The sequence below is a fragment of the Gobius niger genome (assembly GCF_951799975.1).
Source record: "Gobius niger genome assembly, chromosome: 2".
NCBI lineage: Eukaryota > Metazoa > Chordata > Actinopteri > Gobiiformes > Gobiidae > Gobius > Gobius niger.
In genome coordinates this window covers 36,051,577-36,064,986 of record NC_136853.1, presented here as the reverse complement: position 1 = coordinate 36,064,986, position 13,410 = coordinate 36,051,577, and the positions used below count along the sequence as shown (strand labels likewise).

At 39.6% G+C, this 13,410-nt stretch overlaps 1 protein-coding gene across 1 annotated transcript in view; it reads left to right on the top strand.

The window, feature by feature from the left end:
• LOC306959435 (copine-8) overlaps nucleotides 1–13,410 on the top strand; it is a 122,226-nt gene that overhangs the window by 98,078 nt on the left and 10,738 nt on the right. Inside the window, exons 14-16 of the mRNA XM_079551546.1 lie at nucleotides 4,099–4,145; nucleotides 7,930–8,111; nucleotides 9,445–9,572. Coding sequence (XP_079407672.1) covers nucleotides 4,099–4,145; nucleotides 7,930–8,111; nucleotides 9,445–9,572 — 357 coding nt within the window. The remainder of the gene's footprint in view (nucleotides 1–4,098; nucleotides 4,146–7,929; nucleotides 8,112–9,444; nucleotides 9,573–13,410) is intronic.

The window sequence follows — 13,410 nt, the reverse complement described above, 5'->3', positions numbered from 1 at the left end:
TAGACTTTTTATCATAGTGTTTTTTGAAGAACATGACAAAATAAAATAAACTAGTATATTGTTGTGTGTCCTGCAATGTAGATAATAAGATAATACAGTGCAGATGGAAAAGGAGACACATGTTTACTATAGCAAACATAGTATTTATTTAAAAGGAGATATTTTTATTGCTGTGATATCGAAATTGGCAGCGAGTATCAAGGTTTTCTTTTTCTTTATCAAAATCGAAATGATATCATCTTACCACTATTCTGGACATGGACAAAATACAAGTGCAGGAACCAAACCTGATTTCTTTGGCATGTTAATTTGTGTAATTACTATGAGTGAAATTTACAGTAATTTACTAAACTACTGTATAATCTAGGCTATCATAATCAATGTGAAATCTGACTTTTTCATTTATTTTCTGAAACTGTAATTGTTTTGTGTTTTTTGTCTTTACAGTTTCTTATGGAGCACATTGATTGAACAGTGTTTTTCTGCACAGTGTCTTACTTCTGTTCTGTGTGTTTGTTTTGACAACAAAGTTCACATTTTGATAAGTGTTCTTTTGATCCAAGAGTGCAGTGCTTTGTGAATTAAGTCCTAAAGAAATAAAGAAAACAGTGTGTCATGTGTCAGGAACAATGTCAATATCAATTGAGAAAAACTGTAATCATTTTCACTGTGTTTTCCATCATCATGTGTTGCTTTGGGGTTTCTAACTTTTCCCATTGAAAACCTGCAGTTGCAGAGCTCTGTCCGCTCTCCACAGCTGAAGTGGTCTCCTGCTAACTTTAATCCATACACAAAACGCCAATCTCCCAAACGCGCATGGACTTCAAAGTGCTCTCTCTTTTCCCTGATAGGGCCTTAACTGAATACAATGGCACTCTGACGCATTTTGAGAGGAGTGACGTATGCTCATTTTATCAGTTGTCAAGCAGTCTACACTGTCTAGCCTCCCCCTGCCCACACACACATGTCTAAAACTGTGCCGTAGTAGTGACAGGACAGGGGGAAAGGGAGCATGCATAATTGAGGCTGTGGGGTTAAAGAGTAAACAAAATCTCTTATCTGCACTTATTGTCAGTTTATTATATAGTACAAGTATAAACACACACTATACAAAATTTAAATGGACCTATATGAGGATAAAAATAGGACACCTTAGTGCTCAGTTCCTCGCGACAGTCAAATTGATACAAATCCTGAATAGAAACTAATTTGTGAGTTCTTTGTTTGCTGCAAATATTTAACTGTACCGCTCTGTGCCAAGTCCCCACCAAGAAACTATAATAAGAACCCCAATTAATGACACCATATCAATAATATCATAGCAGTGTTTAGTTTCTTCCCACTGGAGATTTTGCTGTGTTTCTAGTTAATTAATTTTAAATCAATGCGCTGAGATATGGCTGTTTTACTGTTTCAAGTGCACGTTCATCTGATTAATCCACATTGTTTGAGCACAACTGAGAATAAAATAAATTATATAAATGAAAAACAACAGAATTTTGCTTTGTGACTCATGTTAGGCCTGTCTCTAAAATCATTAAACACTGATTTTATATGAATGTCAAAACAAACTGTTTAGTGAAGTCCTGCCCACACGACCTTTATTTAGCCTTGTGTGGCAGACTGACGGTTTATCTGGACTCACTATATGGACACTTACTGTCTTACGCTCCAATTAGAACAAAATTACCACTTGAATATAGTAAGTAAGTAAGAGCTTTATTTGTCATTGTACATGACAATAGTGTTCAGGTGTTAGTCCTGAGCCGCTGCAACTGAGCTGCACGCCACTGGGGGTCAACCTGACCAGCACCACACGGAGGATACCTGGCTGGCTGCCTTCAGTGCTCCTCTGATCCTCGGTGTAGCGTCTCCTGGGTTTGTGCCTGTTTCAGAGCGTGGTGTCCTGCACTGGTCAGCTCTTCCTCCTTCCTCTTCCTCCTACGCAGCTCCCTCCTCACCACAACAGTCTTTCACCATCTCCTCGTTAGACATAACCTTGAGTTCTTCATCAGCTGCAACGCCATCCACAAGTATATACAAGAGAAGTACTGCTCTGAATACTGTATGATAAGCTTGAACACAAAGGGCCAGATCTTGTGCCTGGCGGAAGCAGCGCGCAAACTCTAACTGACAAAAGGATTGCACTATATCTTGTGAGTGGCGCTGCATTGTGTGCCTGCACCACTTGCGAGAGAGCATCACTAATAGGGCGACTGAGGCGTTGTTTACAAGCTGCACTGAGAGCATTATCGGCTCTCACAGGTCAAACTAAAAACGTTATGAACCCCAACGTGAGTTAAACAATGTCCGTGTCTTGAGGGAAAGAGATGTAGCCTATGCCGGTCCCGCTGTGGCGCTTGGCCGTAAACACGAGACAAAACAAATGCATATGTTCATCCCCCACTCCCCCACAACCCCTCACCCCTAACCGGCCGCGGAGTCTGGTTGGAGGAAAAAGTGTTTCTCCATCCTAAGTACTTCCCACTTAAATGCACTAAGTCTAGGAGCTGCAAGATCACAACTACTCAGTGCAAAATGTTACGCTATAGTCTGCGTTTAGAAAAACAAGATCAGGCCCAATATGTTTTGTGTAAATTTGTTAGTAAATCAGAAAAGCTCAATCGGCTTGGGATTCGATCGATGTATCTTATTGCTGAAAGTGCTCAGATGTTTGCGTAGTGTGGACTGCAATTTCTGTTGGGTATAATTTAATTGCAACAATTTCAACTAAACATGCCACATAAAATACTCAACCAATTGAGTTACCTTGTGTATGAAATGTGCAGTATATAATATATAAATAGATATGCCTTGCCTTTTTATTTTCAAATGGAATCTTTGAGTCTTTTAACCTTATCATGTGAGCACGACTCCTGAGACAAGCACAAACCTGCCATGCCACTCGAATGCTCTCAAAAATAGACCATTGAGTATGGCGTGAATTAAAAATGGTCCATTGAGAAGTGCTTTGGGTAACTGTGAAAAGTGTTTTATAATGAGTATAATATAAATATAAATATTATTATCTAAAAACAACTCAAATTGATGCTTTTTTCCAGATCATTGCATTTGACATAGGAGCTACATTTCCTGTGTTGATCCACCTATCCTCCTGTCACCTGACAGGCTCAATAAGCATTTGGCAGCTCCCAGCTGTGTGAACACAGGGGATGTTATTTTATCTTGAGCTGTTGTGCACGTGTGTGTGTTTCTGCGTTGTAGTGTTTGTGTGAAGTTATGTGAAAGCAGTGACAGACCAACCGAGTGCCTAACTGGATTCTGCTGCTGCAGGTTAACAAGAGGGACGTGTTCTGGAGATGGAAGTGGAACAGAAACCTCAGTGCTCCATGGCTTTCTGTCTAGTGTGATGTCATGTGCTTTACCTGCCTATGTCCTTGATTCTTTTGTGCGAGCGATGGAGCATCATAAACAAAATAGAACTCACCTTGTGATATAAAGAGTATTTCTCAAACTGTGCTATGCAGGATTTGTGGCAATTTCATTCATGTCTTTGTCCTTCTTTTGGTTGATTCTTGTACAGGCCACCGTTTTACCATACTGAGATATGTTTTTACCTGAGCTTAGACGAGCTGATGTGTACCTGTCTGGTCTTTGTGTGAGCTCAGTCACGCAAAAAGACCAAAGATGTTGTTTAGCATTTAGCCTCTCCTCCTCTCCTCTATGGGGTCAAACGGAAATCAAACCGGGAACCACAGAGCACTAACCGCTGCACAACCGCTTGCGTAGTAGAGGTCGATGGATGGATGGATGGATGGATCTACCCATCCTAACCCATAAATGTTTATTGCAGCAGTGATACCATGCCATAGTTTTAGAATCATTTAATTTGAGTCCCAAACTTTTATCAGTGCTTTATTTTTGTGGCTCCTACAGCTCCCATTCCCTCACAAGCACTTGTTTGTCAGCACTGTAGCAGCTGCTAAAGGGCAGAAGGAGCTCCCTCTCAGACATTGATCAGTGTAATTTGATTAGGTCTGCAGTTCATTGTGCTGGTTGTGTGTCTCGAGTCGGTGGAAAGGAGTAAATACTGTTTGATTAATCAATCCTGTCTCTTTCACTGCTTTTGTCTTCAAGGACCCAGATTAACTTCACCGTAGCCATCGATTTCACAGCTTCCAATGGTGAGTCTATCTACACATTTTTAACACAATGATGGAAAGGAATAGCAAATCTTATTTGGCTAGTGCTAGATAATAATAGTGCTCTTTGTAACACATCATTGCTTAAAAAGTAGTATAAATAATGGTTAAAGCAGTACTAAGTACACTAAGTAAGGCCATAAGCGCCACTGCATGTGTCGTAGCATGTTTTTTTTTACTCCTTAATTGTCCGTGAGAGTGAATACTATGGAAAAGACAAAGGGAGAGAGAGATATTGTACATCTTGTTACACAATGGAGATAATTGTTAACACTCAAACTTGCCTGTAAATACTGTTTAAGTGGCGCTAGCCCGCAGTTTGCTTTGCCCGTTAGCCTGTTAGCTTCTTCTTGATTCCATTAGTGTGTATTGGGGCCTACGACCCGGTGCAGGAAAGTTGCAAGCATGGTTTTCTGGCCAGAGACGCCAGGGGCAGAGTAAAGACCCCCCAATCATCCCATCAACACTTGTCCCCAGAGGGAATATGAAAAGGATATATTCGAGTAAACAAGTTACTTAGTACTGCTTTAAAAGTAATAGGTGAATTATTGTCGTTTTTACAAGTAATTAAAATAACTACCTTCCAATCAACTGTATTAACGGAGTATTAGATGTGATAAATTATGTATTGGAATCAAAAATACTCCCCAAAGTCACATCTCTGTAATTTGATATTTGGAGGCTGGGTGTAGATTTCCATTATCAGCTATTTTATTTTTGAGTCCCACATTAGACACATGTGCAGCGATTAAAAGCTCGGAAGTGATTATTCAAATCTTATGCAGAGGGGAAATCAAGTGCTTCCTAATGGCTCTCTCTGTCACACCTGGCAAACCAATCTACTCTCTCGGTGTGATTGAAGCTTGTGCTATTAGTCCAGCCTTGAGTGTTAGGGCCAACAGACAAACTACCAAAGTCCCATAAAGTCCAAAGACAGATTCATGGCTTTAAGTGAAAAGCATGTTTAGTTTTGCTTGTCTATTTGCTATTCAACAAGCCTTTACTTTACTGCTGGTTTGAGCTCAATACAATGTTTTCTAAAGAGGGTATTGATGGGATACTGTTCCCCTGATAAATACATCCCCACAAAGCTTAGCCAGACTTATTTGGAAGAGAGAATTGGTCACTGAACAGTGTGAATACTCAGTTGAAAGCGCCAAAATAGCTCTAATTGTGAAATCTTTTGAAGTAGAAATGATGTCTTCCACAATTAGCTGCCAATACACGGTCTTTGAATATCTCACTAATTGCATTTACAGAGCAAGAGCCAAGTGGTGTTGGATCAAATATGACTGAACACTCAGTTAATCCCTGAAATAAAACAGCGAGAAATCAGTTTGATCAAATAAATTTAGATTTTAGAATTTTCTCTTGTTCACCCTCCTTTGAGACTCTGAGAAAGTGAATACGATATTCCTTTGGAGTTGCAAGTTTAATGGAAATCCTCACAAAAAAGAAACATCTTAACATTGTTTTCCGCATCTACATTGATACAGTGGGTTGCATAAGTATCGGCCCCCCTTTAACCTTTTGACATTATGCCATGCTATTTACCATAAACATAAATATATTTAATTGAAATTTTATGTGAAAGGCACGCTAAGTGACACACAATCGTGACGTGAAATGAAATTGATACATGATTTTAAATTTTTTTAATAAATAAAAAACTGAAAAGTGGGATGTGCATAAGTACCGCCCCCCTTTCCTTTTAGTGCAACCATTTGCCTTCCGAAGTTGCCTGATGATTTCTGAATGATCAATGTTGCCCCAATGACTAAATAGAGTCTACTTGTGGGTAATCTAAAGTCACTTCAAATACAGCTGCTCTGTGATGGTCTCAGAGGTCTGTTGGACCTATTGAGACTATTGGGGAGCAGAAGCATCATGAAGTCCAAGAACACACCAGACAGGTCTGGGATAAGGTTATTGAGAAGTATAAAGCTGGGTTAGGTTATAAAAAGATTTCCAAAGCTTTGAACATCTGTCAAAGTACAGTTAAATACACCATCCAGGAATGGAAAGAGTATGGCGTCACTGCAAACCTACCTAGACCCGGCCGTCCTTCTAAACTTACTGACCAAACAAGGACCAAGAAGCCTATGATGACCCTGGATCAGGGCTCACCAACCTTATTTCAGCTGAGGGCTACTTTAAGAGCATTAAGTTGTTCGAGGGCTACCAGTTAATAACAAATCCTAAAGACTTAAACGTACACTGTTCACCTATAGGATATTGACCCCATATTATATTAAAATAGCTTTATTTTAAACTCATACCGAGTCACAAGAACCGAAATAACTGTAATTTTAAGAATCAGATTCAAGAAAATGAAGTGTTTTACACTATAGAAAAAGTCCCAAGGGCTACTGGACATGCCCCAAAGGGCCCCTGGGTGCCCACGGGCACCACGTTGGTGACCCCTGCCCTGGATGAACTGCAGAGAGCTACAGCTCAGGTGGGGGAAACTGTACAAGGACAAACTATTAGTCGTACACTGTACAAATCTGGCCTTTATTGCAGAGTGGCTAGAAGAAGCCCGTTATCTGTTTGCCAGAAGCCTCCATGTGGCCTCTATGTGGCTTCTGGCAAACAGAAAAAGGGACTTCTTATGGTTTTCTTTTAAAAATGCCACTCTGCCATATTGGCCAGATTTGTGCAGTGCTGATACTTATGCAACTCACTGTAGATACATATAACCAAAGTGGAGATTCATCTTTTCTGTATATTATGGAGGATGTTGTTTTCACAAAGTCTTTGTCATCGTATTGATTAGCACTGCTGCAAATATTATTTGCAAATAATATTATTATCAATGCATATACACCATCTGTCAATTTGTCAGAGTAAAGAAAACAAGCCACAAGCCTGGGGAAACCTAAATGCCAAAAATATCCAGTTAAAGGTCAGATTTAAACCACGGTGGTGAGTCAGAGCCCGTGCATTGCAATGAACAAACCACAGATAACAATGCATTCATATTAGTGATATCAATCCATATAAAGATATAAAGTGCTCTGAGTGCCCAGTAGAGGCAGAAAGCCGTCATAGGGGCAATGACGCTATTGCCCCCATGACGGCTTTCTGCCTCTACTGGGCACTCAGAGCACTTTAAACCCCGAACCCATTAATCACCGCGTGGCGCAGACTTTTTGAGGCAAGGCGAGTTAAGAGTCTTTTCCAAGGACACAACTGCAGTAAGCACTGACCTTCCCATCAGGTGGCAAACAATCTACCTACTGAGCTGCTGCCACCCCACAATGATTATTATTGGGGGGTTTTGAGGTAATTGGTGTTGTTGTTAGATCGCCAGTTGAAAATGTTTGTTACAGCTTGGCTAGTGTTGTATGTGGAATATTTGTAGGATTTGGATATACAGTGGGAGGAAAAAGTATGTGAACCCTTTGGAATTTCTTACATTTCTGCCTAAATTGGTCATAAAATGTGTTCTGATCTCTATTTAAATCACAAGAATGAGTAAACAGTGTTTGCTTAAACTAATACCACCCAAACTATTACATGTTATCATATTTTTATTGGCCATAACATGTAAACATTCACAGGACAGCGAGGAAAAAGTAAGCGAACCCTCGGATTTCCTGCCATCTGAGCCCATTATGATTTTTGTGTGTATAAAACTGCAACCAACTTCTATGGCAAACCAATTTCAGTGGAAAAATCCTTCACTCGTGTTGTTTTCTGCTGTCAAGTTATGTTGTTTGTGTCAAAAGTTAGTCTTACTCTGCTTGAATGTGTGTCTCTGCAGGTAACCCAGCTCAGCCCACCTCCCTGCACTACATGAATCCATACCAGCTGAACACCTATGCCATGGCCCTGAAGGCAGTGGGTGAGATCATCCAGGACTACGACAGTGACAAAATGTTCCCGGCTCTGGGCTTTGGGGCCAAGCTGCCTCCGGATGGCCGGGTGTCCCACGAATTCGCTCTGGTGAGAGGACGAGAGTGAAATACAAAGTGGAGGGACAGAATGTTTGTTTATTTATTTATGAAACTGAATAATGTGTGAGTTTTTTTTTCTTCTTTTTTTTCAATTTTGAATTACAAGTGGTCCACCTACAGAAAGTCTCAAGTTTTAATGGAATGTGTTCAAACGTTGACACATAAGAGCTACAGATAGCACAGAGAAGTTATTCCAAGTGCATGGTGTGAGAAATGGAAACTGGCTATAAATAACGATAACAATGCATTGTAGAAAAAGCAATCCATTGAAAAGTAGTTACACTTTAATGTACAGTCTCTGTCCTTTAGCATAAGTCCATTTAAAGAGCTAGGATTGTGTTCAGTGATGTCTGTGAATGAAGCTCCTCTCAGAGTCAGTAGGGACTGGAGAGCTCTGGGCTCCATAGAGTTTTTCTATATTTACTCAACTATTTGATTCAATTGTTGGCTCCATTCTGTTGTACGCTGCTGGTGTGTGGGGTTTTATCATATCTCTACCCTCCAGAATAGGACCATTAGAATGTTTTTGGGGGTTCTTAAGTTCACTGCGAAGCTGGATCTAGGGGGTGATATGGAATTGGACCCTTGGTTTATCAAGCAGAGGATTGAACCGCCTCACTCAGCTGCCAGAGCACAGACTGACCAAAAGGAAATGGCCACAGTCTTCTCTTTTCTTTAAGGAGGAATATCAAACTGAACCACATTTACGTACATTTATTTAAACTTGTCCAGACAACTAAGGCCTCTCTGTGCCAGACTTTGTTCCCTGTGTGATTTTTCTTTGATTTGCAAAATCTTTTGTTTGAGATGTTTTGGTTACCTGATGATCAGATTTTAAGTTGGCTCTTTTGGAATCATATTTTCACCTTGACATATTTTATGTATAAAGCGTGGAATAGGAGGCAACACACGATCCTATATGAGGGTTTTGTTGTATATTTCATTGTAAGAACAAAGAGGTCTACAGACACATGGGCTCTATGTGCACTTAAATAAATCAATAAATCAAATCAATCAAAATACTAAGCACTAAGGTTGGCTCCAGTCGTCTGTTCACCATTCATTGTATGCTAATTCTTCCTTACACTGTAACAGTGATGTCTGTTTTCAGGCCAGTCTTTATTGGATTGAAAGTGCAGGTTCCTATAAAATGTTTGAATATTTTTTACTTTACTTTACTTTTCAACTTTTTAATTAAAGCAACACAGGAAAGGTAGTTTGGCGGATGTTGGACTTGGTATTTTATGTCTGGATGTAATAACATGAGAGATACTTGACAAGTTAATTTTACAGTATTAATATTCCTTTCCTTCTTTGTTCAGAATGGAAACCCTCAGAACCCCTACTGCGCTGGCATCGAGGGAGTGATGGAGGCTTATTACCAGAGCCTGAAGTCAGTGCAGCTCTACGGACCCACCAATTTCTCTCCTGTCATCAATCACGTTGCCAGGTAACTACAGCCAACTATAATATAGGATGCAGACTACTAAATACCCCTGTTACACAGACTTCTCTTTCATTGCACTAATGTTTGGCAAATTGTAGTACAAAGTTAAATTGCACTACATTATTTTTTATAAGCCTAGCTGGCTGAATTCTCTGAAGTGAAAATTGCCTTAAAATGAAATGCACTTCACGGATGTTGTGCTATTCTTACACAAGCTTTGAGAACAGGAAGTAATTGCCGTTGGTAATTGCTAAGTACTGGATGGCATAAGCATCACACTTTTTTCTTGGTTCCAGTGTCTGTGGGTTAACCCTGCATCAGCCTAAAAGGTACACCGCACAAATAACTCTCCTGCTAATCAAACTTAGCACAAAAATGGGGTGCTGTGATGTGGAAACATTTGGACGCCCCTGGTTTGATGCACATCCACCCAACTCCTCGCTGCGGCCGTCTCACAGCGTGCACTTAGGTTTTATGGCAGCTCATTGTGCTGAAGAGCTGTGATGTCTGTCTAGTCCAGATTGTGGTTTACTGTATTTTGTGTTGTTTTGTAATCCTGTCTTGGTGTTAGTTTGTCTAATTTATTGTAGCTGTTGGGATTGTTACGTACGTTTGTCTTTGTTTGTCTTTTTCAATAATTAAAGAGACTAGATTCAAGTTGGTCATTTTACACCCACTACTGCCACCTCAGATTTTACGTGTAACTGCAGGTTCTATATTAAGCTCGTGCATGACGGCAATTCAGACCTGAAGCAACAACTTTTTGAGTGACAGTGCAGGATTTTAGAAGCAGTTGTGGTGAACAGGTCTGAGCTCAGTCTACCCCATAGGACATGGCTGGAACATGTAGGGGGAGGAAAATACTTAGTTTTAACATTTTTAAACTCTGTATAGTCCCTTTAAAAACAAACAAAACAAATTATTATGATTTCTTTTTTTTTTTTTTGCGATTATGCTATTTTTGTAATCCCTTAGTGTAATAATCAAAATCGTAATTGAATTTCGATTAATTGCACAGCTCTAGTTTTTGTAAAACAGATCTTGTTGCATTGTCTTCACCCAAATTTTTATTGAGCGATAGAAGCTGGAAGAATTAATTGGGGGTGGTCCTCCTTTTTCACTTTTCCACTGCTCAAAGCTGTAGATGGGCTTGAAACGTGCATATAATTCATTTGCTTGAACAATTTGAGTGTGCAGCAGGGATTGCGACAGCTATAAATGAGTTAACATTTTTTGAACAGGAAAATCAGGTCCCCATCTTTAATATAGAGTTTTTTTATTACTTCAAACATGACTGAAATAAACATGATTATTTTTATTCCTCCAGCTGTACCACACACTTAGATTCTCTCGCATGATAAAATACAGATAGTTTACTAAGGGTTTTTTTTTCCTTGAACTTTATTTATTAGTTTTTGAATGGATACAAATGTAAGTATACAATATGCCAAGCAAGACATTTGGCTAAGTTCAGTTCTAACTCCAGGGATGGTGGCTCCATTCACAGTTACATCCACCACTGCTCACATAATAAGTACATTTTCTGCAAAGACTGACATTCAGCATGTCTTCTGAACTTTTCTTGTTCTTGTAATGAGCTACAAAGTGTTGCCAGGTAGTTAACGGAGAGGTGGAGACATCAAAGAACCCTGGCACGCAGCAGAAATGTCTCCAGCTGATTGCATGTTTGTTGTGTCAACTTGATTTATGCCATACTGACAAAAATCCACATTTTAGGGGGGGAAAAAAAGACTCGCTTGAAGGTTTTTGTGTGTAATTAAGTGGCGTTGCTCGTCAGCTTTCTTCATATATTCGGAAGATCATTTAGTGAGACTTTAATTGCAGAGTTGTACTTGACGAGGCAGAAAAGGAGGTGAATGAGGACACAAGCAGCATCCTGGCACTTTATAATTATTGCCGTTTCTCTGCGGCTTTCTGGGACTGCTAACGATTTCTCTCTGTTTCCCTTGTAATTCTGAAAAACAAGAGCTATCCAACAGAAAATAATGCCACCACTTTGAAAACTATACTGAAGAACTTGAATTGTGCTGATAGAGGTTACATTGAGCTTCAGGCCAGTTTTTGTTTGGTGTGGATAGCCCTCGTAATTAATGTTACAATATTACGACAGCAACCGTGAACCAGATGATTTTGACAAATAAAATGCAATTGTACCGGAGAATTCTTGCCTGGCCTCCACCTCAATGTCTGTGCTCTGTAGAATGATGTCACTGTTAGAGAATTAACAATGGTATTCGAGAGGATAGATGATAAATAGGCGGCAGTCTGCATGTCTTATGCAGGAGATGTTTATTTACCATAGATACAGACGGCATCTCTGGAATCGCCCATATATGGTCATGTTTGAAAACAGTTAAGGGGGAAAACAATTTGGAGAAAAATCCAAACTTTTTCTAATTATAGCTAACTACTTAAACAAATTCTGAAATATGAATATAGTTTTCTGCTAAATAAAGGTACAAAGACATGGAGAGGAGCAAAGTGGTTCAACAGCCCATAAATACATAAATAACGGAGATGCTAACATGATGCTTCATGTTAGCATCGTGCTAATGCTAATGGTTAGCTAGCGCTAACTACGACTGCCGTTTTTTCACTTCTACTGAACAGTCTGCTGTGAGAAAATACACATATGGGCCCGATTTACACTTGAATTTCTTTATGTGTGATAAATAAGTTCATATTCCACCAGAAAATTGCTAAAAAGAGACAAAAAAAATTGTGTTTCCCAAAAGATTCTTTTTTCCCCCTTGACAAAGCCACGCCCCCTCCTATGACGCAATGCTGTCTGTATCTATCGGTGCAGGACCCGGAGACATGAGCTCGAGACATTGCGCTCGTCCTACCATTCAAGTCTGTCTATGCTTCCACAGAAAAGGGATAAATACCCTCTCAGAGCGTCATACTGAACATTTAATGTTATCCTCAAACAGTCATGCCATGAGTACAGCCCATACAAAGAAGTCATACACTGTGCCCTCCAGAAAAATCAGCATCTCCTCTAAATATGAGAAAAGAATGTTTCTGTGTGAAAATGTGAGGGGGCAAAGTTTTTAACCTTTTAAAGTTAAAGTAAAAAAATATTGGCACCCCTTTAGTCAGTACTTTGTGTTACCTCCTTTTTGTCATAACAGATCTGAATTGACTGAGCATATCTGGTACTTTTACGATGATACACACACAAGGTTCTGCCATAGCTAAGAAGATTTATCAGATCAAGTATATGGCTTTAAAAGGTCAAACTTAATATCACATAACTAAGCACAAGGACTATTGAGTGGTGTGCTTGGAAAATATTAGAAGGCCATACCACCTTTGCTACAGTGGGAGGAAAATGTATATGAACGCTTTGGAATTTCTCACATTTCTGCCTGAATTGTTCACTAAATGTGGTCGGATCTTCATCAAAATCACCAGAATGAGTAAACAGTGTCTGCTTTAACTAATACCACCCAAACATTTACATTTTATAATATTTTTACTGCCCATAACATGTAAACATTCACAGTACATCGTGGAATCAGTAAGTGAACTTCAATAAAAAGGGTTCACTTACTTATTTCCTTCAGAAATCTTGCTGAACTGCAGCAGTTTTGTAAAGAGGATGATCCAAGATTCATCCTTGTCATTGTGAGCGTCTAATCCACAACTACAGAAAAGCAGTTATTGCTGCAAAAGAAGGATCAGCAGCTATTTAATACAGGGGTTCACTTACTTATTCCACGCTGTTGTGAATGCCTCAGGTTTTTCTGCAAAATATCTTGATAAACATACCACATACCTCCAGCCAATGATCGCTTCCGAGAGGGCCACACCTCCA